The sequence below is a fragment of the Candoia aspera genome, chromosome 8, assembly GCF_035149785.1.
Source record: "Candoia aspera isolate rCanAsp1 chromosome 8, rCanAsp1.hap2, whole genome shotgun sequence".
Taxonomy (NCBI): domain Eukaryota; kingdom Metazoa; phylum Chordata; class Lepidosauria; order Squamata; family Boidae; genus Candoia; species Candoia aspera.
This window is the reverse complement of record NC_086160.1, coordinates 57,152,313-57,176,634: the sequence shown is the minus strand read 5'-3', so window position 1 is coordinate 57,176,634 and position 24,322 is coordinate 57,152,313. Positions and strand designations below refer to the sequence as shown.

Below are 24,322 nucleotides of genomic sequence, written 5' to 3'. Positions count from 1 at the left end.
TTTAGAGTTCCCACACTCTTGAGTTTATGCTGCCATCTAGTGAAGTTCTGATTTCAAACTATTTGGCTGCATCGAAGTTGATTTGCAAAGGGCCGTTGCTTAATGAAAATAAGAGGTGGAGTCTGCGCTACAGATATTCTTTTCTATTGAAAGTAAGATGTAGTACGGAAGATGGATAGCTAAGAATGAATATCGCCCCTCATAGCAGAAATGAATTCAGATGCTAGCTTTAAGCATGTTAGCAAGTCAGATCTTTTCATTTTCTCCATCCAGCTGATTCTGTTACACATACTTTAATTGTTGCTCCCAAGCTCTAATACAGCCTTCTAGTCATGCTTGATTCCTGCCAGATATGATACAGAATATTTTGCCATTGTCTTCTAGTTTATTTTTTCACTTCCTTGTCTATCCTGGAGCTCTGGATTTTCCAGGCCACCTGTTCAACCTTGTTGAGCTTTCTAGATCAGCTAATGTCAGTTAGTTGGGCAAAAGCTTCTTACTGGTTTATTTATTAACTTTAGAGGCTGCTCTGACTCCAAATGATTCTGGTAATGTACAGTTAAAAATAAGAGAAAACCATAAAACCGAGCCACAAAGAGCCATGGATGTCTGGAAAACAATATGCAATATAACAAAAACAACTGAGAGGGGAGTATAGCCAGGCTTCAAATACTTTTGTTTTATAGAACTTTATAGAACTTAACAAAATAAAGTTAAGATACCAAAAAAGGATATAGAATAGATAGAGAACAAACTATAGAAGTGTCAATAGAAAGAAAACAGAAACGGAAAGTGACTTCCGACTTTCTCCTATACAGATATAGGTCAGTTTACAAGTCTAATCTCTTGCAGTTAGTTAACCTATCATAACATTATTTCTATTACTACAAACCATTTAATCTCTAAAACCCAAAGTTTTGGGTTGGATTGGATCTGGTGGTATATAAAATAAGAAATTAGTGAACAACATTCCTAATCTCTATATCCGCTGAAATATCTGCTTAGGATCTTGATTCTACTGTTCATATTTTATAAGCATTATTTCAGCCATAGTCATGATCAGGCAGTCTTTATTAGTCTGGGGTCATGTGGATGCTTGTGTGTGTATATATATAAACACACACACAACCCTATAAGTTTGCATATACAGACATGTGAGTATCTGAGATGTTAGAGGTGTCACCAGGTGGAGAGATCTAATAATGTTGACCTTATCTGGACTTTTGGAGAATTCTAGGGGTCAAATAGAAGCATTAAATCTGATTTTATTTTACAAAAACATTTATTTAATTTTGCCACAGCCCATCTCCCAAGGGGGGACTCTGGCAGTTTACAACAATATACAAACAAAACCGGCTTCTGGTGGGAATGGAGGACTGAATGGCTGTGCCTGCTGGGTCAGCGGGTGGAGCTGACAATGTGGTGATTTTTGTGGGGCTCAGGCAGGCTTTCCTGAAGCCCAGAAACATTCTCCAGATCAAGAATACCTGGAATCACCGCATCTGTCCTCCAGATTTCCAAAGGAAATTCCAAAGATTGAGAGTAAACAACTGTCTTCCTGTTATTATTTTTGTACTAAATTTGAAGGTATTAGCATTTTCCTACATATTGAATCGGCTGATTTGAACCTTCAGCTTTGTTTTCACTTTCCCTTGAGACCTGTCTATTTCACTCTCACTTTATGTAAACACACTTTGGAATTCTTCCATATCTTGGACTTTCACTGGTTAAGCTCTTAGAGGGTGCCGTAGTCTCCTGTGTGAGACATGGAAGATTTCAAACAGATTCTTTCTGACTTTCACCAGGATTTTAAACAGATTTCTTATGACTTCTATCAAGCTTTTATGCAAAATATCCAGGACACTGTGGAAAATATGAGATCTAAAATGTGCCATCAGGTTGGGGATGTGGTGGATGAAACTGAGGAATTTAAGAGCAATAGAAAGGGTTTTTTTAAGACTGAGATTGGGATTTTTATCGAGATGCTGGATGAAAATTGGATAATGGAGTTGGAGAAATCTAACGGAGAGAGTGATCTGCAAGCCATAAGTAAAATCAATCTCCTGGTGGAATGCCTGAAATCTTTGAGTGGGGCAGTTGGGCTACTTGATTCTTTCAAGAGGAAAGCTCTCTGCACATTGTGGGGATATGTAACTGCTTTGGTTTATTCTGAAGTGGGATAAGGGTTGAAGAACGTTCACCTGGTTTGCTTTAAGGACTTGATTGATGCTATTTGCTTTTATAGAAGAGCAATGACAAATCTCGATAAAATAGTTAAGAGCAGAGACATCACACTGACAACAAAGGTCTGCATAGTTAAAGCAATGGTGTTCCCAGTAGTAACATATGGCTGCGAGAGCTGGACCATAAGGAAGGCTGAGAGAAGGAAGATCGATGCTTTGGAACTGTGGTGCTGGAGGAAAATTCTGAGAGTGCCTTGGACTGCAAGAAGATCAAACCAGTCCATCCTCCAGGAAATAAAGCCAGACTGCTTCCTTGAGGGAATGATATTAAAGGCAAAACGGAAATACTTTGGCCACATAATGAGAAGACAGGACACCCTGGAGAAGATGCTGATGCTAGGGAGAGTGGAGGGCAAAAGGAAGAGGGGCTGACCAAGGGCAAGGTGGATGGATGATATTCTAGAGGTGACGGACTCGTCCCTGGGGGAGCTGGGGGTGTTGACGACCGACAGGAAGCTCTGGCATGGGCTGGTCCATGAAGTCACGAAGAGTCGGAAGCAACTAAATGAATAAACAACAACAATTTGCCTTTATGGATTTGCATTTACTGTTTTGAACTGGCTTTGTTTTTTGGGTTTATTAAGATTGGGATTATTAAAATTGTTGTACTATTAAGTATAATAGCAGACAACTTACGTGCTCTTTAATTTGATTCTTATTATAGTAGACAGAAATGTATAGAATAGTGGTAGGAAGGGAATAATTAAATATATTTTATCTTTTGGAGGGGAGAAAGATGTTTAGGAGGTTTATATGAACTTTTTTTCTTTATTTTAATATAAGGGGGAGAAGTAACTGTAGTGATTTTTATTATGTGTTAAAGTGGAATGACTTACAGAAATAATGTGGTGTTTTGGTTTAATATAGAGTAAGAGATTGATTATGGAAATTTTTGTATAACCTTGCTGTTAAAAGTTGGAAGCCACATCTTTTTGTAAATTTGAAAAAAAATTATCTTGTGTTTCCACACATTTTTAGTTTTTTTTTGCTTTCTTTGTAATTCTTTCTTCGTAGTTTTTAATCCTTCTCTTGAAACCTAATAAAATTTACTATAAAAAATATACAAACAAAACCCACTTACAATCAAACAAAGTGAAAATCACACTGCGAAACAGTAGAAATATTTATGTAAAGTCATTTTATTTATGCATTTAAAAATACAATACAAAATGAATCTGTAATGGAGAGACACCAAACAAGTGTAAGAAATACATATGAGTACGATGGAACATAAATACAAAGACCATCAGTTTTATTTTCCCAGAAGTGGAAAAACTGAGCAGCATGTATCAGTCTTGCCCAGAGTCCATGAAAGAACCTGACTGTCACTGTGTCTTACAATTAGGAACATCTTCTTTTGAAAGCCAGTGGTTCAAACTGTTTTCTTCAGATTCTGTTTTGCTAGATCTTGTGTCTGTTAGAAAGAACATTTGGCAATTACATTAACAATAATAGCTACAAATATTTGAGTACTCAATGTAACAACAAGGAAATAAGTTGATCAGAATTGGTAGCTGTTTGGAGCCTTTCCATTCTTAAAACATCACACTATTAATCCTCATGAACTCAAGATTATGAACCATAATATCAGATGAGCAGCTTCTTTAAATAACTTGTCAGTGCACTATTTCCTGGATATGCAATTTACTAAATGGCAACTTAAACTGTGGCTCTCAGTGAGCTGAAAATAAACGGGGGAGGGGGAATTCATTAAAAATTATATTGGATGGAATGAAATATATGAAATGATATTATCAAGACTAGCAGGCAAGGATAGATGAGGTGTTCTGCAAGATATATAATTCCACTTGATTTACTTGCCTCTTGAAGAGACAGAGACAAATGTCTTTGATGATTCCAACCGCACTTTGTTCACATTTTCAAATAATAGCTTTAGCCAACGTACTTGTGTTCAGATTAAGAGAACAAAGGCAGACCAACACTGGTAACCAGATGAACCAAGGAGCCAATAAGTAGCAAAGATATAATGAGGAAGTTGAACTGTGTAATCAAATGTGTCCATAGATAGGAGTGTGAGGAATGACTGGGAAGTGAAAGCCCATCTGCTAATTGGTTATATGATTTCAGACAGTCATCTTAGAACAGCACATATTTAAATAATTCAAAGCTGAAATCTAGATGTTCTATAAAGAGAAATCTAGTTTCTTTAAGACAGCCAGTTCGGTGTAGTGGTTAAGGCATCAGGCTGGAAACAGGAGACTGTGAGTTCTAGTCCCACCTTAGGAACAAAGTCAGCTGGGGTGACCTTGGGCCAGTCATTCTCTCTCAGCCCTAGGAAGGAGGCAATGGCAAACTACTCCCGAAAAACCTTGCCAAGAAAACTGCAGGGACTTGTCCAGGCAGTCTCTGAGAATCAGACATGATTGAACTGATTAAAAAAGCTTCTTTAAAAGAATGCAATGTAACTGCATTCTTGCATTGTAATATTAAATCTTGGAAAGGTTGTATTTATTTCTAAGTTGGAGTGTTCAGGAGGACTATGACAATCTGATCTTACTATGTACCAGAATTGTCTTGTATGCCTTTCCTATTGCTTTCAGTTACATAGGAGTAAATCTACTGCACAGCAGGTGGGAGATGCCAGGACAGGAGAGCCTCTAAACCTCATATAAAGACCCAGTGCCTTATTTGATAAAATCAGAAACTCTTGGCTATCTCATACTGTGAATAAAGAATAACTACCCTGCAGTTTTCTGGGGAAAAAAATTCTACTGGTCATAAAATTTTGTAGGGTCTTTTTTTTTTTTTTTTTTTTGCAATCCATATTAAAACCAGATGGATCAGAAATACACCCTTCCAAAATGAGCTGGTAAACACAGCAGCATTTTTGTGATCCACACAAAAATCTTACTCTGAAATAAGCTCTTTGTCTTAGTATCTAAGAATGCATTATGTTATTACTTACCTGCAACGATTCCTAAGCATGAGTTATCAAAGAAATTTGTTGGGCAGTTCAAGGGCATCAACTGTGGTGTGTCCAAAGGCAAAATTGGCTGCATGGAGCGCTCCCTGCAGGGAGAAGCTGGCAATGCTGAAAGGGATGGAGCTGCCACCTTCCTTGGAGATTTGATTCTCCGCTCCTCACCCGTGTCTCCCAAGGTCCGCTCCCTCTTCTTCATAGCTCGCTCCTTCCATTTCTTAATTTCTTCTTTCAAGCTAAGTTCATTTCTTAAAAAATACATTAGATATATTTAATCACCTGATGTCCAGATCTTTTTTTTTCTTATCCTACAGAGCCCATTAGTTTTCTTCTTCTAAGAAATGCCTACACTTGGCTTTTTGCAGAAGCTTGCATGCTTGTCCTTTGGTTATCCATGCATTCATGACATATATCAGGTTGGGCAACCTGGGACCTCCAGGCCCCCTTTTCTGAACTTTGGTGTCACTCCTTGGCACGGCTGCTAAACATTGGTGGAATAATTTCCCACCATTTGGAGCCAGAAAAATACATGAGAACTTCACTCTAAGCACTATTATACTGTTTTTAAAGAATTGTACCCCCAAAGCTCAGAAGAAAAGGGAAAACCTAAGTCTTCCCCATTCTGTATCATCACTCAATCCACTGCAATCCTCAGCCACTTAAAAAAGTTACCAGCCAGCAAAAGATTGCCCATGCCTAACTTAGAATATAGAACTTTGCTTCCTGCTTTTAGAACATGGTTAGCTGGCAAGCAAGAAACTTGGTGCTGGGAAAAGCCACTCTGAATTAGATCATGAATTTGGGAGCGAAGCTTGTTTTTTTACTGGCAACTGTTTATCTTTCTGCAATCTCTCCAGCACTAATTATGATGTGATCCTTGGGGTGGAGAGGGGAATAGAGTTACATGGGGATGGTTGTTATAGACCACTCCTCCCACACTTGGACTGTTTTAGATCTTTCATCGCGTGGATTTTTATTCTTTATTTTTATTTCTATTTATAGTATTTTTATTGTATTTTATTATTCTGATGGTTTTAATCATTTGTTGTAAACCACCCAGAGGTCTCCGACGGGAGGAGATGGGTGGGGATAAATTAGATAAATAAATAAATAAAGTGATGGTCCTCACACATAGGCACCAATGTGCCCACAGACATTTTCCTTGACAGCATCCCATGCTAGCTTTTTCTTTGAATGGGCAAACCCCACCACAGACATCCAGAACATGCTGTCAATTTTCTAAATGTGCTCGCTGTACTAGAAAGTTGGGGACGAGCTTTCTGTTTTTCTTCTGAAATCCAGGCAGCAGTTCATTTGCTTGTGCAAAGCATCCTAATCTGATAAAACTGGGGAGCAAGCCAAATGTAATCTATCAGCACCACAGTATTGTTTGCTAAGCCCTCTGTTATATTTAGATCTTGCCAGGCCAATATCTTCAAATGTGTGGAGAGCTTAATTGTCTTTTAGACAAATTTACCTGTTCAGCGTGAAACATTCAGATGCATACAATCATTGCAAGCAACGTTTCCAGGCAGAATGTGAAGACTTACGTCAACAGAAGCTCATGTTCTTTCTTGAGTTGATTATAATCCTTTTCCAGCTTTGCATGCTCAGATTTTAACACTAGCATATGGGTATTCTGTACAATTCCACTACCGCCACCACAAGTAATTGGTAGAGATGGCCAAGGAAGGTCTTTGTTAGACGTTACTGAAACATTGTTCAGAAGGTTATTAGAAACTAAGAAGATACAACACTGTAACTTTCTTGCAGATGGCACAATTACTCACCAAACATTGCAGCTTTTTCAAAACTATCTGTTTGCAATACTTGATATAATTTGAGACCAGACATTCAAGAGACAGTGGTTCAGGTTGGGGATTTTATCACAGGATTTGAAACTTCCAACATTTATGATGTAAAAGACTGAGGCAATTAAAAAGCGCTAGCAATAATGGAAACTAATCAACATAAATATATTCAAGTAAGACTATCAAAATAGCTCTGAAAGCGTTCCTTGGCACTTTGGGAACACACGAAGGAATGTGTTTCAAAGATGAAAATGTTTTCCTGCTTAATGATCATTTGTGTAATTCTATACCTTAAAAACTGATTTCATACAGCCAGAAGCTAATGCACTGGTTTGTACTTACCTGTTACATCTTGTTCTTGTTGTGCTTTACGAAGTTCTTCCTTTAGCTTCCTTAATTGCTCTTCCCTGTGGTCTGCCAGAGCTTTTGCATTTGCCATTCTAGGACAGCGAAGGTGCAGTTTTAGATCAAATTATCACTTATCTTAGTCTACAATTAGTTTTTGCAAAAGTGAGCAAGGTTGCATTCAGTTAGAAACTTCCTAAAAGCCCTGTTGACAGTTTAAGACTATTCCAGTACCATAATATATCTTGGGAGAGTTAAGTTACTATCTAACCATCCATCCATCTATCCTGGATCCCCAGTGTGGTGATCACAAGATTTCATGACCCACTTGATTTGATTATTTTTTAAATAGAAGAGACAAAAGCGAAATTCCAGTTTCAAGTATAAACACTGTTTCCAAGATTGTCTCACATGTATCCTCTATATATTCTTAAAAAATTAAATGGTAGTGCTCTGTTTTGAGGTGGGCTCAGTTAAAGAGGCTGAGCATAATGGTGGCAAAACATTTCAAATTTGGAATGGGTACCAGTTATTGCTACAGCTGATGACCAGATTATGTAAAACATAGGTTGACTAGTGGCAGATTGCCAGTATGTTTCTGAACACAAATTGAAGTGCTAGAATTCACCGTTAACAGCCTGAAACTGTTCTGATCCAAATCATTTAAAGGACCACCTTGACCTGTACCTGTGATCATGATCATACATCTTATTTATGTTGCCATCTACAAAAATAATTGGGCAATGAGCAAAAGACAAGGGGCCTTATTGCCACTGCCCCAGAGGACTATATTCCAACTAGGCCGTACCTTTATAAAGACTCATGCAAGCCCCAAAGATTGCCGATTGCCCTAGCTAGACTTGTGTCATTTAATTAACAATATTTTAGATCCTGTATCCATCCTGATGTATTTTGGGTGGGTGACAAAAAGTAAAACATACAATTTATATTTTTAAAATATAAATAGAAATTAGAACCTTATAATTAGACATCCCAAAACTATGGTTCAAAATCACGTTCAGACAGAATAGGTTCACCTTGTCTACAAAAAGTAAGTAGGGTTGGGGCCATTGGCAGTTCCTGAAAGTGTGGGGGGAAGAGTGTTTTAAAGGGTTGGGGGCAATACCAAGATGGTTTTTTGCCTGGTCCACACTGCATGTAGTTTGTTTGTTAGGACTTTACTGAGATTCCTACATAACAGACTTCTTTTCTTTTTAATCCTCTAGTATAACAATGTTTGTGGTAGGGAGACAGGTTCAGAACAATTTGGGATTGTAATTTATTTTTAAAGCCTAGGAACATAATACTTCTCTTAGTCTGTTCTTGTACTCTTGAACAGGTAAGCCCATAGCATTTGATTCCCAATCTGTGGTCTACACAGGTCCTCTAGTTAGTCTGTGGCTCAGGTTCAGAAATCAAAAGAAACCTTTAAAGTGCCAGAAGTCTTGTGAGATTTTGGGAGTTCATACTTTAAATTTTGTGAGATTGCAAGTGAGAAGACCAATATCATGCAAAATATTAGCCATTATTGGCTTTTTAAAAATTTGAAGTCCCACGGATGCCATCTTGGGAGAACTCACCAGGGTGCACAGAGGCATTGGATTACTGCTCCATGCCTTAGGTGGTGGTCTGTATAAATGTTGAGACCATTGAATTGGTCTTTGAGACCAAGAATTGCCTTTTTAGTGAAATGGAACTTACTCTTGATCAAACAGTTTGGATTGCTTCATTCTTGCCATATCAGCTTTAGCAAGCTGAGTTCTCAGGTCTTCAATTTCCTCCTTATATAATCCAGCACCTTTATCCACCTGGGCCTAGTTGGTAAGAAAACAAAACATTATCTACTGAGAGGGGGGAAAATGACTGCTATATATTTCCAAGTACCCAATTTGCCAAAGACTTTAGAAAATGAAATTATTTTTATATATTAGATAACAAGCTTTTGGAATTCATCATATTTAAAAAGCTACATTCTGATTTACAGAGCTTTTAGCAAGAGCATTACATTTCTCTGCAGATCCAAGTAACAATGCTAGGAGCACTTCTAGATGGAGGTTCCAATCCCGCAAGAGATCACAGTTAGCACTCTGTCAAATCAATTCATGCCATAACTAAACACACTGCAGGAACCTGTTTTTGTTATGGGATCAGTCATAACAGTGACAGCAAAAACCATTCCGCAAATGACTGGGTTGCATAAAAATACTAGAGGATTGACCAAAGTTGCAGAGCACTTTCTTTTTCTTTAAAGAGGGGCATGTTTAGCCACAACCAGTGGGTCAGGACAAGGCTGGGAGGAAGCGGAGCACTGGGGCTGATGGTTCCTTTTATGTAAACTTGTCTTCCTTTGCAGTAGCCGGATTTCTGCAATGTCCAGCAGCCCAGAACAACATTGCATGAGATTTATTTATTTATATTTCAAATTTTGTCACTGCCCATCTCACTCAAAGTGACTCTGGGCAGTTTTAGATAGGAATTGGTAAGGCCTGCAGAGAGAAGGTCTTGTTGTATGAAGGTATGAGACATTTTGTGTGAATCCCATGGGTCTAAAAATGATCTTCAAGAATGTTTTATTCCCAACATGAAACATCAGAGGAAAGAAGTCACTTGTGTTAATGCATACCTTGAGTGTTTCTCTCTCAATTAATGCGTTTCTTAGGCAATTTTCTTTTTCCTCTAATGCAGCTTGAAGTCTGACTACTTCACTCCTGGAAGCTCTCACTTTAAGTTTCATTTCTAGTGTGGCAATTATTTTCTCCTTTTCCTGGAGATTTTTTCCTGCTTCATTTGCTATGCTTTCCAGGTCTTGGTTTTTCCACTTTAGATTCTTTGAACAAAGACAGTGTGTTATTAGAAAATGGAACAACTCTTTCAGATTTTATATCTAAGGTTTAGAAAAAGTTCAGCTGTTACTGGTGGTAAGGGAAAACCCTGAAACTTGCAGAGATACTTTGATCTGGAGCTCTGAAGTTCAATCACAATAACTTCAATGTTTTGAATGCTGGGCTCTTTATATCAAAAGTGTGGCCTGATAACAATGAAAATGATCAGAAAAATAGACCATTTCTATCAGAATAATAAGGGTTGCAGTATCAAAGAGGAGGATGAATATAAGAGCAACTAATTCACAACAGTACATTTTCTCATTCAAAGAAGGTAAGTTAGTGCCATTTCATACACTCTATTGGGAAAACACCCTTTTTCTTTGCTTCTCATGGCAAAAATTACCAATATCATGTTTCCCTGTAACCAGGGATTTAACAGCAACATTCTATAGATTTCTTTTACATCAAAATGTCACGATTTGTCGGAGTCAATTCCTCTGCCACGCAGATGAACCAAATTGTTCTGCCCTCTTCAACTAGAAAAGTTGGATAAAATTAATGTGCTGTTAGGAAACTTGTATAAGAACCAGAGTGGATTTGGGAAGACTGTATTTAGGAAAACAGAGACTAAACATCAATTAAATAAATGGTACAACAGGGAAAGTTGCATAGAAAAAAAAGTATTAATCAAATTAGGCAAATAGAGATCAGACTAAGGCACCAAATAGGAGTTTAACAAAAACACACCTTTATATCTTGGTCTGTTGCTTTCAGTTTATATCTTAGTTTATGGTTTTCTTCTTCTAGTGCCATATTAGCAACAGCACAGGATTTTTGCTCTTTCTTTAACATATCTAACTGTAGAATCAATTCCTTCGTTTCTTCTCTACACGCTTTCAGGGTAGCATCAATCTCTCTGCAGTAGTTGGCATTTCTGGCTTCTAGCTCTGATCTAGCTTGAAAATAGGGCTGTAATATAAAGGCAGCAACAAATGTTGGGGGGAGGGTATTACATTGCTCTCTATTATATACAGTAGAGTCATCCAACTACATCAGGATTCATTTTCTGCAAACTCCAGACCAACGTGTCCAATAGTCCAAATTGCTTTGGATTATTAAGCTATGAGAAACATGCAACTACATGTACAGCATTATCTCCATGCCCACACTCAACAAGACATGCACAATGATATTGTGCTATACACTTTAAAAATGCACTTCATACCTGAGCTTTGGGTTTTAGGGATTGACCAATGGATAAAAGCTTTTCATTATTTTGCTTTACTCTTGCCTCAAAACCTTGCATATCAAAATGATCTGAGCACTGCTCCAAATACTGTTCCATCTCTACATTCTCACATTCCAACTCTTGTAACATAAGTTCTGTGCTGCCGAGTTCTTCTTCCATTTCAGAAGCTTCTTTCAAAATTTGCTGTGCCAAGAAATACATCAAAATGAACTGGTTTGTCAAGACATGTGCCATGACTTAAGTAGTTTTTGCACATCATGCAGCACAGAAACTGGGGAAGAACTTATACAGAAGCTCCTTAACACAGATACAGTATTAGTCCTTCTAGCTCAGTTAACAGCACCGAAGTGAAACCTTTAATCTGACTTATCTTCCCATCTGTCCACAGGGCATCATAGCAGGAATAAAGTAACAGTGATGTTATTATCTCCCTACAGTCCTAACTGGACATGCTATGGACTGAATTTGGAAAATGCTCTGCCTGGAATTACAGCCTTTAGGAGAGACTCTCAATTCTGGCTTAGTATTCCTTCTTCTGCTGTGCCATCTCAAATACAGTTGGCAAAGCAGCACACACATCGAACTATGTAAATATACGCACATCTTTGTTTTTGTCAGACAGAATGCTCAATTGTTTTATATGATGGTTTTATTTATTTTTTTGGGTTCTTCCCTCACAAACTGCTCTGAGGTCTCTTGGAAGGAAAAGCGGTATTGAGTAATAAGAACACCTATTATTATACCAAGGTAAATGTTTTAACTTTGTTGATAACCTATCTTCCATGAAGCACAGGCATTTTTCCTTCTAAATCCAGATGGAAAAGATGCAATGACTGGTGCTGGCCAAAAAAGCCCAATGCCCTCTTAGCCCTTCACTGACTTCTGAAAGACCCGAGACTTTGAGTGGCGTTGTACAATGTCATTCTGGATCAGGGGGGAGAATCCTTGAGGCATCAGCCTGAGTTCTCTATTGGCCTCTGGAACATGAGTCTCCAGGAAACAGCTCTAACAGTGACCTTAAATCAGCAGATAATGGAAACTATTACCGCAGCCTATAGCAAAGGGCAGCAAATCTTTCAGGTTCTGTTATGCAGCGCTCAAGACACCTCCCCTATCCAAATGTTGTGAGGCTGCGTGAGATTTGCCAATATTGTGAGATTTTTGCCATTTAATTCTTTTGAACTACATTTTAATTGGGGGGGGGGGTGTTGTAAATGGTACTTGGAGGTATAGCAATGCCCTGGCATGTTGCTTTCCCCAGCCCAAGCTTCGCGCAGCACCAAGCAGGCAAACTTTGGCAAAGCACTACCTCTGTGAGACCATCCAAGCTCTGGTTCAGTCCAGAGACTCCAGACTGCTGGGATCCAGCTCCCTGCTGTTCCAAGTGAGGCCTTCTGAGATGCTGAATTTGTATTAGCAGCTCATGTTGAGTTCTTTGCTCATCAAGCAGCTCCCTTGTGTACTTGCTGACATTTGTGTAGTATTCTGTTCTTTTGTTGCACAAGCAGGTAAAAAAGTACTGTTGAAGGTGAAGAAGTTAATTAACCAAACATAAATGCTCAAAATCTAGTCGGGTTCAGTCATTTATCCTGGGATAAGCGTCATACCATTTTAGGCTTTACTCCATGAGACTAGTTTATAATAAGCTTGGTAAACTTTCAAAGGTGCCATAAAACCTGGCTTGTTTAACAGGGGCTACCATCCCTGTTAAAAACTGCAACAGCTTGTTCTTCCATTAACCAGAATCGTATGCTATCTATCTTTAAGGAGAATTTATGCTGTTCTGTTCCTGAGGTGCAAAATGTTCTATTCCTAAAACAGCTCTTAGTCTGTGGACAACAGAATTCTGGACTGGATCAATCTTTCCCAACCTGGGCACTCTCCAGATACATAGACATTAAGTCCCAAATTCTCAACAAAGGATATCCTGGCTAGGGAATTCTGGGAGCTGAAGTGCACATGTCTGGAAAACACTTATGCTGGGGAAGGCTGAGCTAGATAGACCTCTGCTTTAATACAATAGAGATCTTCCTTAAAACATAACACAATTCTAAACATAATTAATGTAAAGCATGCAACAGAACTAATAGAAACAGGTTTCACACGTGACTGTAAACTAGGAATTTGTTTAACCACGTTTACTGCCCAAGCCACAACTAGCTGAGTTTATAAGGCCTACTAAGCCACAAATCACGTTTTTTTAACCCCAAAGGATAGATTCACATACAAGGCTAAAACTAAACAAACCACTCAATGGTTTAGCATGTGGTATGATACAGTATTTAAAGCTAGTACCTGAAGTTTGTGCAACAAGCTGTAGAGGCTGTTATTTATGCGTTCATATTCCATTTGAAGCCTTTTGATGTTACTGGCTTCCTGTGGACAAATGTTAGGAAGCCACTTGGCTACTAGGGCTTTCTTGTTATCAAACTGGCTCTTAATCTGGAGAGATATATTTATGAAATATTCAGATCTTTTTTCCAGCACTGGAAATTTCTTCAGAACCTCCTGAAATAAAAAGGAAGCAAGTTGAAATCCACCTATGAACTCTCCTCATGCATTTACAAAGTGGCAAAGAGATAGCTACTGACTGAAGTTTTCATCTTTTAAAATCTGTGATTTTCTTAAAATCGCTAGTCATAGCAGGAATAAAATAAAATTTCATACTCAAAAGGCTTATAATCTTGTGTTATAAAGAAACATCTTCTGGTCAGTCAGGACTATCACGAGTTGGCACGCTTTGTGAATTGCATTCATGTAAGCAAACTACTGTACCCTTTCTTGGACATTACAGCTGTCCTTGCTCTTCTACGTGTATGTTTTCGTTGGTGGGCTTAGCAAAGTATACATTATACATTCCCAGACAGCTGTGGAAAAGTAGCCATGCCATGCGGGATATCTGCAGGGTGTGATTAAAAAAGTCAATATGGCAGCCATGATAGTACAATCAACATTAACACTCTGTCCATTTTTTATGTGCAACGTGCATAAAAAAGAAGTGGAGCCTCGATTGCACTGTCACTGCCACCATCTTGACTTTTTTTTAACCATACCCTGCAGACACCCCTGATACCAAGTCTTCCAAAGGATGTAGTTGCTTCAAGGTGGGATGCTTTGCACTGCCCTGCCATTAAGCCAAGCAGATGCACCAGCAGCCAGGATCAGGGATACCACCAGAAAAACCCTTCGAAATCAATGAATGAATATATAGAACCAGTTTGCGGTGCCAATTTAGAGTTGCCAAAGGAAAAAGAGAACTTCCTGATCATCCTGATGCAGAAGAGATACCCTAGAAAGTTGGCTAAAGAGAGAACTCTGAGAATTCTCTTATAAAGATGTGGAAAAAATAATTCTTTGTTTTACCCATAGAATAGTTTCTTGGGTCTTAAAAGCAGTTTATTTTGTAAAGGTCAGCAGCACAACAAAATGGGTCTTGGGGCAACAGTTCTGAGGAACCCACTAGATTTACAGTTCACCTTTCTATGCCAAGACCTCTGGACCCCAAACAGGTGCTCCTCTAATTTCCTGTATAACATACAAGATCACAGATTGATTGGATATAGCTGGAGATGGAGTTCAGTCTTTGTGTGAGAACAGGCAGAGGAAGGATAAGAGATAAGAGTGATAATCCTACTTAATACAGATTTAATCAATGGGAAATAGAGTAAAATGGTGATAACATTTACCATTATTCTGAATATTTTCACTTCCAAGGTTTCAAAGCAGTCTTGCTTCTCTTGTTTGACATTTATTTCAGAATCCTGGAAAGAAAAATATATATTCAGTAGTAAGTAAGCTATCATCTCAATATGAGCAGATTATGTCCTGCTAACTAGGATAATCAAAAGAACTCAGTCATACCCAGTTTGGTTTACTAGTTAGCATAGACAATTTTTAAAGGCTTTACAAGGTCTCAGTCAGAGGGGTCCCAGATTTATCTGGGAGTTTTTATTACAAGCATGAATCCGTGTTGATAAAAAAAAAATGGAACAAGAGTACAGATGGAAAAGGATCACATCCAATTTCCTATTTTTGGCTGCCTAAGACAGGGATGCTGATTACAAAGTAAATCAACTGACTTTGCTCCCACATAGAAAAAATGTGCCTAAAGAATGTTTTTAAAGAAAGATTGAAATGGGAAACAGGCTAGCAACTCTTAAGATGGGTTTGCTTTGTCATGGTTGATGCTGTTTCCATTGGTATTTATTCCCCTAGTAAATATGGATGACATTTGTTGACTCAGTGATTATTTTCTATATCTATCAACAAAGTGAATCTTAGATACAAATTAGGATTTAGAAAGTCTCATTTAATTTCTTTTAAATTAGTGCTCTCAAACCAAGTATTACAAGTCTCATTTTCTCCCACTTCAGCTCCAACTTGGTAAAACAGGGTGGGTAACCTATAGTCTTAGAGCCATATATAATTTCTAAACCAAATGTAGGTGACAATCTATAATACTCACTGACCATACCACTGGACAAAGGCTGAAAAATCAGTGGTACTGTATTCTACCTTTTTATAATGTGAAACCTAAAATAGATTTAATGCAAGAATCCCTCCTTCAGCAAAGGATCGTTACCTTGTTGTGGTGCTGGAGCTTGAGCACCTCAGTGATGCCATGAGCTAAACCGTGAAGGGCCACCCAAGACAGGAAGGTCATGACAGAGAGGTCAGACTAAATGCGATCCCTGGGGAAGGTAATGGCAACCCACCCCACTATTCCTGCCGTGAAAACTAAATGGATCAGCACAACCAGAGATATGTCGGTATACCATCGGAAGATGAGACCCCCAGGTCGGAAGATGGTCAAAATGCTATTGGGGAGGAACAGAGGATGAGTTCATCTAGCCCCAGACGTGATGACGCAGCTAGCTCAAAGCCGAAAGGATGGCTAGCGGCTGACGGTGCTGGTGTTGAACGGTGAATCCGATGTTCTAAGGATCAACACACCATTGGAACCTGGAATGTAAGATCTATGAGCCAGGGCAAATTGGATGTGGTTATTGGTGAGATGTCAAGATTAAAGATAGACATTTGGGCGTCAGTGAACTGAAATGGACTGGAATGGGCCACTTCACATCAAATGACCACCAGATCTACTACTGTGGACAAGAGGACCACAGAAGAAATGGAGTAGCCTTCATAATTAATAGTCAAGTGGCTAAAACAGTGCTTGGATACAATCCAAAAAACGATAGAATGATCCCAATTTGAATTCAGGGCAAGCCATCTAACATCACAGTGATCCAAATATACGCCCCAACCACAGATGCTGAAGAAGCTGAAGTAGAGCGGTCCTATGAGGATCTGCAGCACCTACTGGACAACATGCCTAAAAGAGATGTTATTTTCATCACGGGAGACTGGAATGCTAAGGTGGGCAGTCAAATGACACCTGGAATTACAGGTAAGCATGGCCTGGGAGAACAAAACAAAGCAGGACATAGGCTGATAGAATTTTGCCAAGACAACTCACTCTGCATAACACACACTCTCTTCCAACAACCTAAGAGACGGCTTTATACATGGACTTCACCAGATGGACAACCCCGAAATCAGATTGACTACATCCTTTGCAGCCACAGGCGGCGGACATCTATACAGTTGGTAAAAACAAGACCTGGAGCTGACTGTAGTTCAGATCACAAACTTCTTATTGCAGAATTTAGGATCAGATTAAAGAGATTAGGGAAGACCCACAGATCAGCTAGATATGAGCTCACTAATATTCCTAAGGAATATGCAGTGGAGGTGAAGAATAGATTTAAGGGACTGGACTTAGTAGATAGGGTCCCGGAAGAACTCGGGACAGAAGTTCGCAACATTGTTCAGGAGGCGGCAACAAAATACATCCCAAAGAAAGAGAAAACCAAGAAGGCAAAATGGCTGTCTGCTGAGACACTAGAAGTAGCCCAAGAAAGAAGGAAAGCAAAAGGCAACAGTGATAGGGGGAGATATGCCCAATTAAATGCAAATGTCCAGAGGTTAGCCAGAAGAGATAAGGAATTATTTTTAAACAAGCAATGCGTGGAAGTGGAAGAAGACAATAGAATAGGAAGGACAAGAGACCTCTTCCAGAAAATTAGAAACATTGGAGGTAAATTCCAGGCAAAAATGGGTATGATCAAAAACAAAGTTGGCAAGGACCTAACAGAAGAAGAAGAGATGAAGAAAAGGTGGCAAGAATATACAGAAGACCTGTATAGGAAGGATAACAATATCGGGGATAGCTTTGACGGTGTGGTCGGTGAGGTAGAGCCAGACATCCTGAAGAGTGAGGTTGAATGGGCCTTAAGAAGCACTGCTAATAACAAGGCAGCAGGAGACGACGGCATCCCAGCTGAACTGTTCAAAATCTTGCAAGATGATGCTGTCAAGGTAATGCATGCTATATGCCAGCAAATTTGGAAAACACAGGAATGGCCATCAGACTGGAAAAAATCAACTTATATCCCCATACCAAAAAAGGGAAACACTAAAGAATGTTCAAACTATCGAACAGTGGCACTCATCTCACATGCCAGTAAGGTAATGCTCAAGATCCTGCAAGGTAGACTTCAGCAATTCATGGAGCGAGAATTGCCAGATGTACAAGCTGGGTTTAGAAAAGGCAGAGGAACTAGGGACCGAATTGCCAATATCCGCTGGATAATGGAAAAAGCCAGGGAGTTTCAGAAAAACATCTATTTCTGTTTTATTGACTATTCTAAAGCCTTTGACTGTGTGGACCATAACAAATTGTGGCAAGTTCTTAGTGGTATGGGGATACCAAGTCATCTTGTCTGCCTCCTGAAGAATCTGTATAATGACCAAGTAGCAACAGTAAGAACAGACCACGGAACAACAGACTGGTTTAAGATTGGGAAAGGAGTACGGCAGGACTGTATACTCTCACCCTATCTATTCAATTTGTACGCAGAACACATCATGCGACATGCTGGGCTTGACGAATCCAAGGCTGGAGTTAAAATCGCTGGAAGAAACACTAACAATCTCAGATATGCAGATGATACCTGTCCTGATTACCAGGAAACACACTGAGGCGAGGACTTGGTCTCTAATATTTATTAGTAGTACTTAACAAGAATCCTAACAAACTGAGAAAGGTTGGGAAAACCCAGCCATATAAACCCCAACGGTTAAGGCGGTCCCGATCTGTGTCTCTTTGAATGGCTGAACAGTTCCTCAGTGCTACGCATGCGCTTGACAGTCTGGGTGAGAGCCCCCTGCTCGCCATCCTTACTCATGACAATACCACTTTGATGGCTGAAAACGAAGAGGAACTGAGGAGCCTTATGATGAAGGTGAAAGAAGAAAGTGCAAAAGCTGGCTTGCCGCTAAACCTCAAAAAAACCAAGATTATGGCAACCAGCTTGATTGGTAACTGGCAAATAGAGGGAGAAAATGTAGAAGCAGTGAAAGACTTTGTATTTCTAGGTGCGAAGATTACTGAAGATGCTGACTGCAGTCAGGAAATCAGAAGACGCTTAATCCTTGGGAGAAGAGCAATGACAAATCTTGATAAAATAGTTAAGAGCAGAGACATCGCACTGACAACAAAGGTCTGCATAGTTACAGCAATGGTGTTCCCCGTAGTAACATATGGCTGCGAGAGCTGGACCATAAGGAAGGCTGAGAGAAGGAAGATCGATGCTTTGGAACTGTGGTGTTGGAGGAAAATTCTGAGAGTGCCTTGGACTGCAAGAAGATCAAACCAGTCCATCCTCCAGGAAATAAAGCCAGACTGCTCACTTGAGGGAATGATATTAAAGGCAAAACTGAAATACTTTGGCCACATCATGAGAAGACAGGACACCCTGGAGAAGATGATGATGCTAGGGAGAGTGGAGGGCAAAAGGAAGAGGGGCCGACCAAGGACAAGATGGATGGATGATATTCTAGAGGTGACAGACCCGACCCTGGGGGAGCTGGGGGTGTTGACGACCGACAGGAAGCTCTGGCGTGGGCTGGTCCATGAAGTCACGAAGAGTCGGAAGCGACTAAACGAATAAACAACAAGAATCCCTCAACCCAGAAAATCCAGTCCCTACCTGGCTGCATGACATGGTTTCACTGCACATCAACCCTCAGCCCATCCTAAAAATGTTAAAGGTTACCTGAAGGGTGCTCAACTTTGATATAAGCATTCAACTTCCCAAGGATGTGTTAACTATATCCAAGATTTCACGAAAGTTGTAATGGGATGTTTAGTTGAAAGCTTGACCTAAACATTTGGCACTAATGGTTTTACATAATAAGAAACATCATATCAGTGGAATTCCATTCCCTGGAAAGCATCCTGTACCTCTGCAATGTTTTCAGATAAGGTCTCCTGAAGTTGGCTTTTATTTTCTTCTCTAATGCTCTGCAAATCTTGCTGAAGGTCATCTCTCTCTTTTTGAAGCAAGGTGTTCTCTTTCAGTAGCTGTTGTACATATTTCTCCTGCTCTCTCAATTCGGCTGTCAAATGTTTCTTTTCCTTAATAAGGCTGCTGACCTCTTCATTTGATTTTATTATCTAAGAAATGGAATGTTACCCCATTACTAAATCAGCCTTCCCCAGCTAGTACCTTCCAGGATAAAAGCAGCTTTGAACACCCATCATTCAGTGTCAGAATATGGAGGACACAGTTAGGGAAAGCTAAATCTGTGTAGCATCAGACTTTATGGTAAATAGTAAAGGTAAAGGTTTCCCTTGACGTAAAGTCCAGTAATGTCCGACTCTAGGGGGCGGTGCTCATCTCCGTTTCTAAGCCTTGGAGCCGGCGTTGTCCCTAAGGACCCGTCCGTGGTCATGTGGCCGGCATGACTCACGGAACGCCGTTACCTTCCCGCCGAAGCGGTACCAATTAATCTACTCACATTTGCATGTTTTCGAACTGCTTGGTGTGCAGGAGCTGGGACGAGCAACGGGAGCTCACCCCGCCGCGCGGTTTCGAACCGCCGATCTTCAATTTGCCTAATTGTTTCCCTAAACAGCTGAATCCCTTTTACTGCTCTTTTTAAATATTTTCAAACTATTTTAGATTCACAAATACTATTTTCTTAACTTTCCAGTTCAGTAAATATTTAAAATACTTATGTACAAACATAAACATTACTATGAACACTTTACATTTTGAAGGTTAGCTGATTTATGAATTAATCACTTCCATAAATAGACTATAAATTCTATTCCAATATGTTTCTAGAAATTCTAAACCTGATTATTAATTTTCCCCTACTGCAACTCAATCCTTCCGGGGTGTTTGAAGGGTTCCTAAAATTCAGGATGGGTGTTGTGACTATGCAATTAAAGCCTTGCCTTACCTGCACAGTTGCAGCCATCATCTTGACTTGTTTGACCACCTCCCCCATCAGACACCCCCGTAATCCAGTCAGAATATGTTTGGCTTTCATTCTATTTCTTAAGAATCTCTTTAAACAAGAGGCCACATTTCTGTTAAACTGTCCTTAAGATTAAATAATAGTTAATCAATTCTTGAGATTTTTCCTTTTCCATTTTTAAGCAGCAAAAGTTAAAACATATGTTGATCCTCACTTGGACTGGTGCAGGCACTGAATCCACATTCACAGATAATGCTATCCCATAATATATATATATATATATATATATATTTATATATATTTGTCTTAGTGTCCTGTGCAGCTATAACCATTACAACTTAGCTTGCTGTGTAAATCAACCTAGTCTTCTTTGTTTTGTAAGCTATCATTAAAGCAAATCATGGCTAAGTGTGAATGCGGGTAATATTAAAAAAGAATCCTGATTTAAGTTCCTTTGAAATCACAGGAACTTAAATGAAATAGCAATTCTAAATTGCCCAGGAAAGGGCAAAGTACAGGAAATGCAGCAAATCCTTTAATTTCAGTTTACAAAGCTATTGGTAGGATGGTGATGGGAAGAATTAAAGTATGTTTTTGATCTCCTGGTAAGGGCTGTACTTGTCTCATATATTTTATTCCCACAGTATCATCCTTGCAATACTGAGTAAGGGCCACCAGTCTACTTTTGAGTCCTACAGAAATCCTAGAGCAAATTAGAGAGTTGTCTGCATAAAGCAAAAAAGGCATGGGTTTCTTTGCCAACATGGTGTGTGCATGTGTATGCACGTGTGGAAGTCTAGGTTTTTCTGGTGGCCCACTCTGAACTTTATGAAAACATTGAACAGGAATGGAGCAAGTAAATAATGTTGACATCCTAGATAAATACCCTTGGGGGAAGAATGCTTGGTATAGATCAGGGCCATAAACATTTGTAAGATGAGGATCACACTTGATTTTCAAGTTGCATGATCCAAAGTTAAATCAGGACAAAAAATTAAATTTGTTTTAATGTAATTTATATATTTTGTAGAGACTGCTCTAACTTCTAAGAGCATGAAAGAGTAGTGCTCAATCAAATCAAATTCCAGTCCAGTCTCTTGGAAGCCAATTAGACTCTTATTGCAAGCCCACAAGGACATGAACAGGATAATACACCCATGTTCCATTGACACTGGTCTTCAGAAAGAGGTTACTGTTGAAAGGGGAGGGGGTGCAAAACCATCATATAGTAATAGCTGTTGAATGCTCATTCCTCCACAAATCTGGTTAATACTGCTTCTTGTATAGCCAGTTCCATAGTATGAATATGTGCTGTGTAAATTAGCAAAATAGTTCCTTTTCACCTGTCCAGACTTGATTTTTTTTAAATTAGAGACTTGTCATTTTCTTACTTTTTCTTTCAAGTGTTTTGTTTCTTCTTTAATCTCCGCTTCAAATTTCTGAAACGTCTGGTGTTTCTCAAGAACCAAATTCTTCTGGATATTTACCTCATCTTCTTGTGATTTTACATACACCAACAATTTCTCCACTTCTAGTTGATTATCCTCAGTCTTAAATAAATATATTAACAGAGAGAGAGAGAGAGAGAGAGAGAGAGAGAGAGAGAGAGAGAGAGAACGTCACATCATGAGATACAATCACTCACTTGCATTTTCTGCTGTATAAAACAAAGAACTATTAAAAGTTCCTGGAATTGTGGTTCCTGTAGTTCCTTTTGTTTAAATAAGGATTATTACCAGGGAAGTGGAGAACTTTAAGCAGCAGACACTCTTTAATAGTAAAAATTTAAAAATTGCACTTTTCTTACCTTTTTCTTCAGCTCATGAATTTTTGAAGTCCGAGAATCTGTGGCTATGACTTTTCCTTTCAGTTCTTCTACCATTTCCTTCTGTTCTCTGAGTGAATTATTAGCCTCCCTCAGTTGTTCCTGCAGTTCCAAATTCTTTAACAAAAAATAAAGCCACACTCAATCAAGTCGACCACCACATTTAAATTAAACCCATATCCAATAAAAAGTACCTCCCCAAAGGGGGCAGCAATTGAATTCTTACCGCTGGAACAAGCCGCTCTATAGTCTCACCCAGACGGTGGACAGTTTGAGTCATGTTATCCTTCTCAGCTTGAAGAGCTTCTACCTCTGCTCTCAGACGCTCTTTTTCTTGGCTGATGCATTTGACATCTTCTGCAGCGCCCTGAAGCTTCTGAATCAGCTCTGCTTTCTCCCTCTGCAGGGCTTCCATTTGACACTCAGGGTTAATCTTCAGCTCTTCTGCATCATTCACGCTCTCTACATTCTGCTGGTTCTCCTCTTCTTTCAAGTGGAGCAGTTGCTGCAGCTCAAAGGAATTATGTTCTAGCTGTTGGATCTGAAACATGATTTTTATGAAGAGGAATTAGGCTATTTTGCATTTACTCCTGATTATTTGCAAGTAAGCAGAAAATCTCTGATTATTTAGGAATGGGGGAGAAAGGCACCAAGAATTTAGAGCAAAGAGTGGCATTTTTTTAATAGTCAGAACCCAGAGGTAACATTTTTGCCTAGGCAAGATCTACAGTAGACAGACTGATGACTGAGTGGGACAGCAACTTAGCTGTCAGCACTTCTTCCCTGTTTTTATTCCTATGTGCATGTAAGGGCACTAATTTGGAGATTCCCCCTTTTTAAAAAATGATGTGAAGGGTAGTTTTGGGCTTATATCTTCTATTCTCTTCTTCAACGTGGCAGAAAACTGTGCCATACAGCTAGTCAACTTATGACCACAATAGGGACTGGAAAATTTGTTAAGCAGTGTGATCGTTAAGTAAGGCATCACGTGACTGCACCCGATTTTATGACTTTTTGCTTTGGTTGTTAAGCAAATCATGAGGTTGTTAAGTGAATCATGTAGTTCCCCATTGACTTTGCTTGTTGGAAGCTGGCTGGGAAGGTCACAAATGGTGATTTCATGACCCTGGGATGCTGCAACAGTTGTAAATACATGCTGGTTGCCAAGTGCCCGAATTTTGATCATGTACCCATGGGGACACTGTGAAAGTCCTAAGTGCAAGGACTGGCCATAAGTAACTTTCTTCCACCACTGTCATAATTTCAAATGGTCGCTAAATGAATGGTTATAAATTGAAGACTACCTGTACATTTCCAATTACTGGACAGTCTACAACACAGATCCCCAAAGACTAATTGCAAAGTTAGAGCTGTAGGATGGCTATTTTTGGATTAAATCTTCTCCTTTTTTTCCAAGTATAGTCAGCACAGTATCTTTATTTTGGTCTTTACCAAGCAAGTAAAAACATCATTTTTGGAATTAACATCCTGTCATCTTGAACATTTTGTGAAGACAATAACAATTTAAAAGATGGTATGATAAAAGCCAGACAAATTGATATAAAACTAAAAACTGCAAAAAAGTTGTAAGGTTCCCTAAGATTAGAGTTTAGATACAATTCAATTGATGAATAAAATATAATAATATATTGTACTATTGGAAGAGCTAAAACAAGAAAATAAAAAATTAAGTCATGGCAAAGGAACTTTTAAAACTGTGTAAGTGGAGATGGCAGTGAAATAGTCTGGCAAG

The 24,322-nt window shown here is 39.1% G+C and overlaps 1 protein-coding gene across 1 annotated transcript in view; it reads right to left on the bottom strand.

Annotated features, from left to right (window-relative positions):
* Window positions 1-3,364: 3,364 nt before the first annotated feature.
* CENPE (centromere protein E) overlaps window positions 3,365-24,322 on the bottom strand; it is a 61,996-nt gene continuing 41,038 nt past the window's right edge. Inside the window, exons 29-43 of the mRNA XM_063310732.1 lie at window positions 22,796-23,110; window positions 22,552-22,686; window positions 22,136-22,294; window positions 19,723-19,935; window positions 15,101-15,175; window positions 13,710-13,922; window positions 12,724-12,933; window positions 11,391-11,597; window positions 10,913-11,134; window positions 9,964-10,167; window positions 9,042-9,154; window positions 7,338-7,435; window positions 6,735-6,894; window positions 5,170-5,432; window positions 3,365-3,657 (exon numbers count right to left, since the gene is read on the bottom strand). Of these exons, the coding sequence (XP_063166802.1) occupies window positions 3,569-3,657; window positions 5,170-5,432; window positions 6,735-6,894; window positions 7,338-7,435; window positions 9,042-9,154; window positions 9,964-10,167; window positions 10,913-11,134; window positions 11,391-11,597; window positions 12,724-12,933; window positions 13,710-13,922; window positions 15,101-15,175; window positions 19,723-19,935; window positions 22,136-22,294; window positions 22,552-22,686; window positions 22,796-23,110 (2,676 nt within the window). The 3' untranslated portion in view covers window positions 3,365-3,568. The remainder of the gene's footprint in view (window positions 3,658-5,169; window positions 5,433-6,734; window positions 6,895-7,337; window positions 7,436-9,041; window positions 9,155-9,963; window positions 10,168-10,912; window positions 11,135-11,390; window positions 11,598-12,723; window positions 12,934-13,709; window positions 13,923-15,100; window positions 15,176-19,722; window positions 19,936-22,135; window positions 22,295-22,551; window positions 22,687-22,795; window positions 23,111-24,322) is intronic.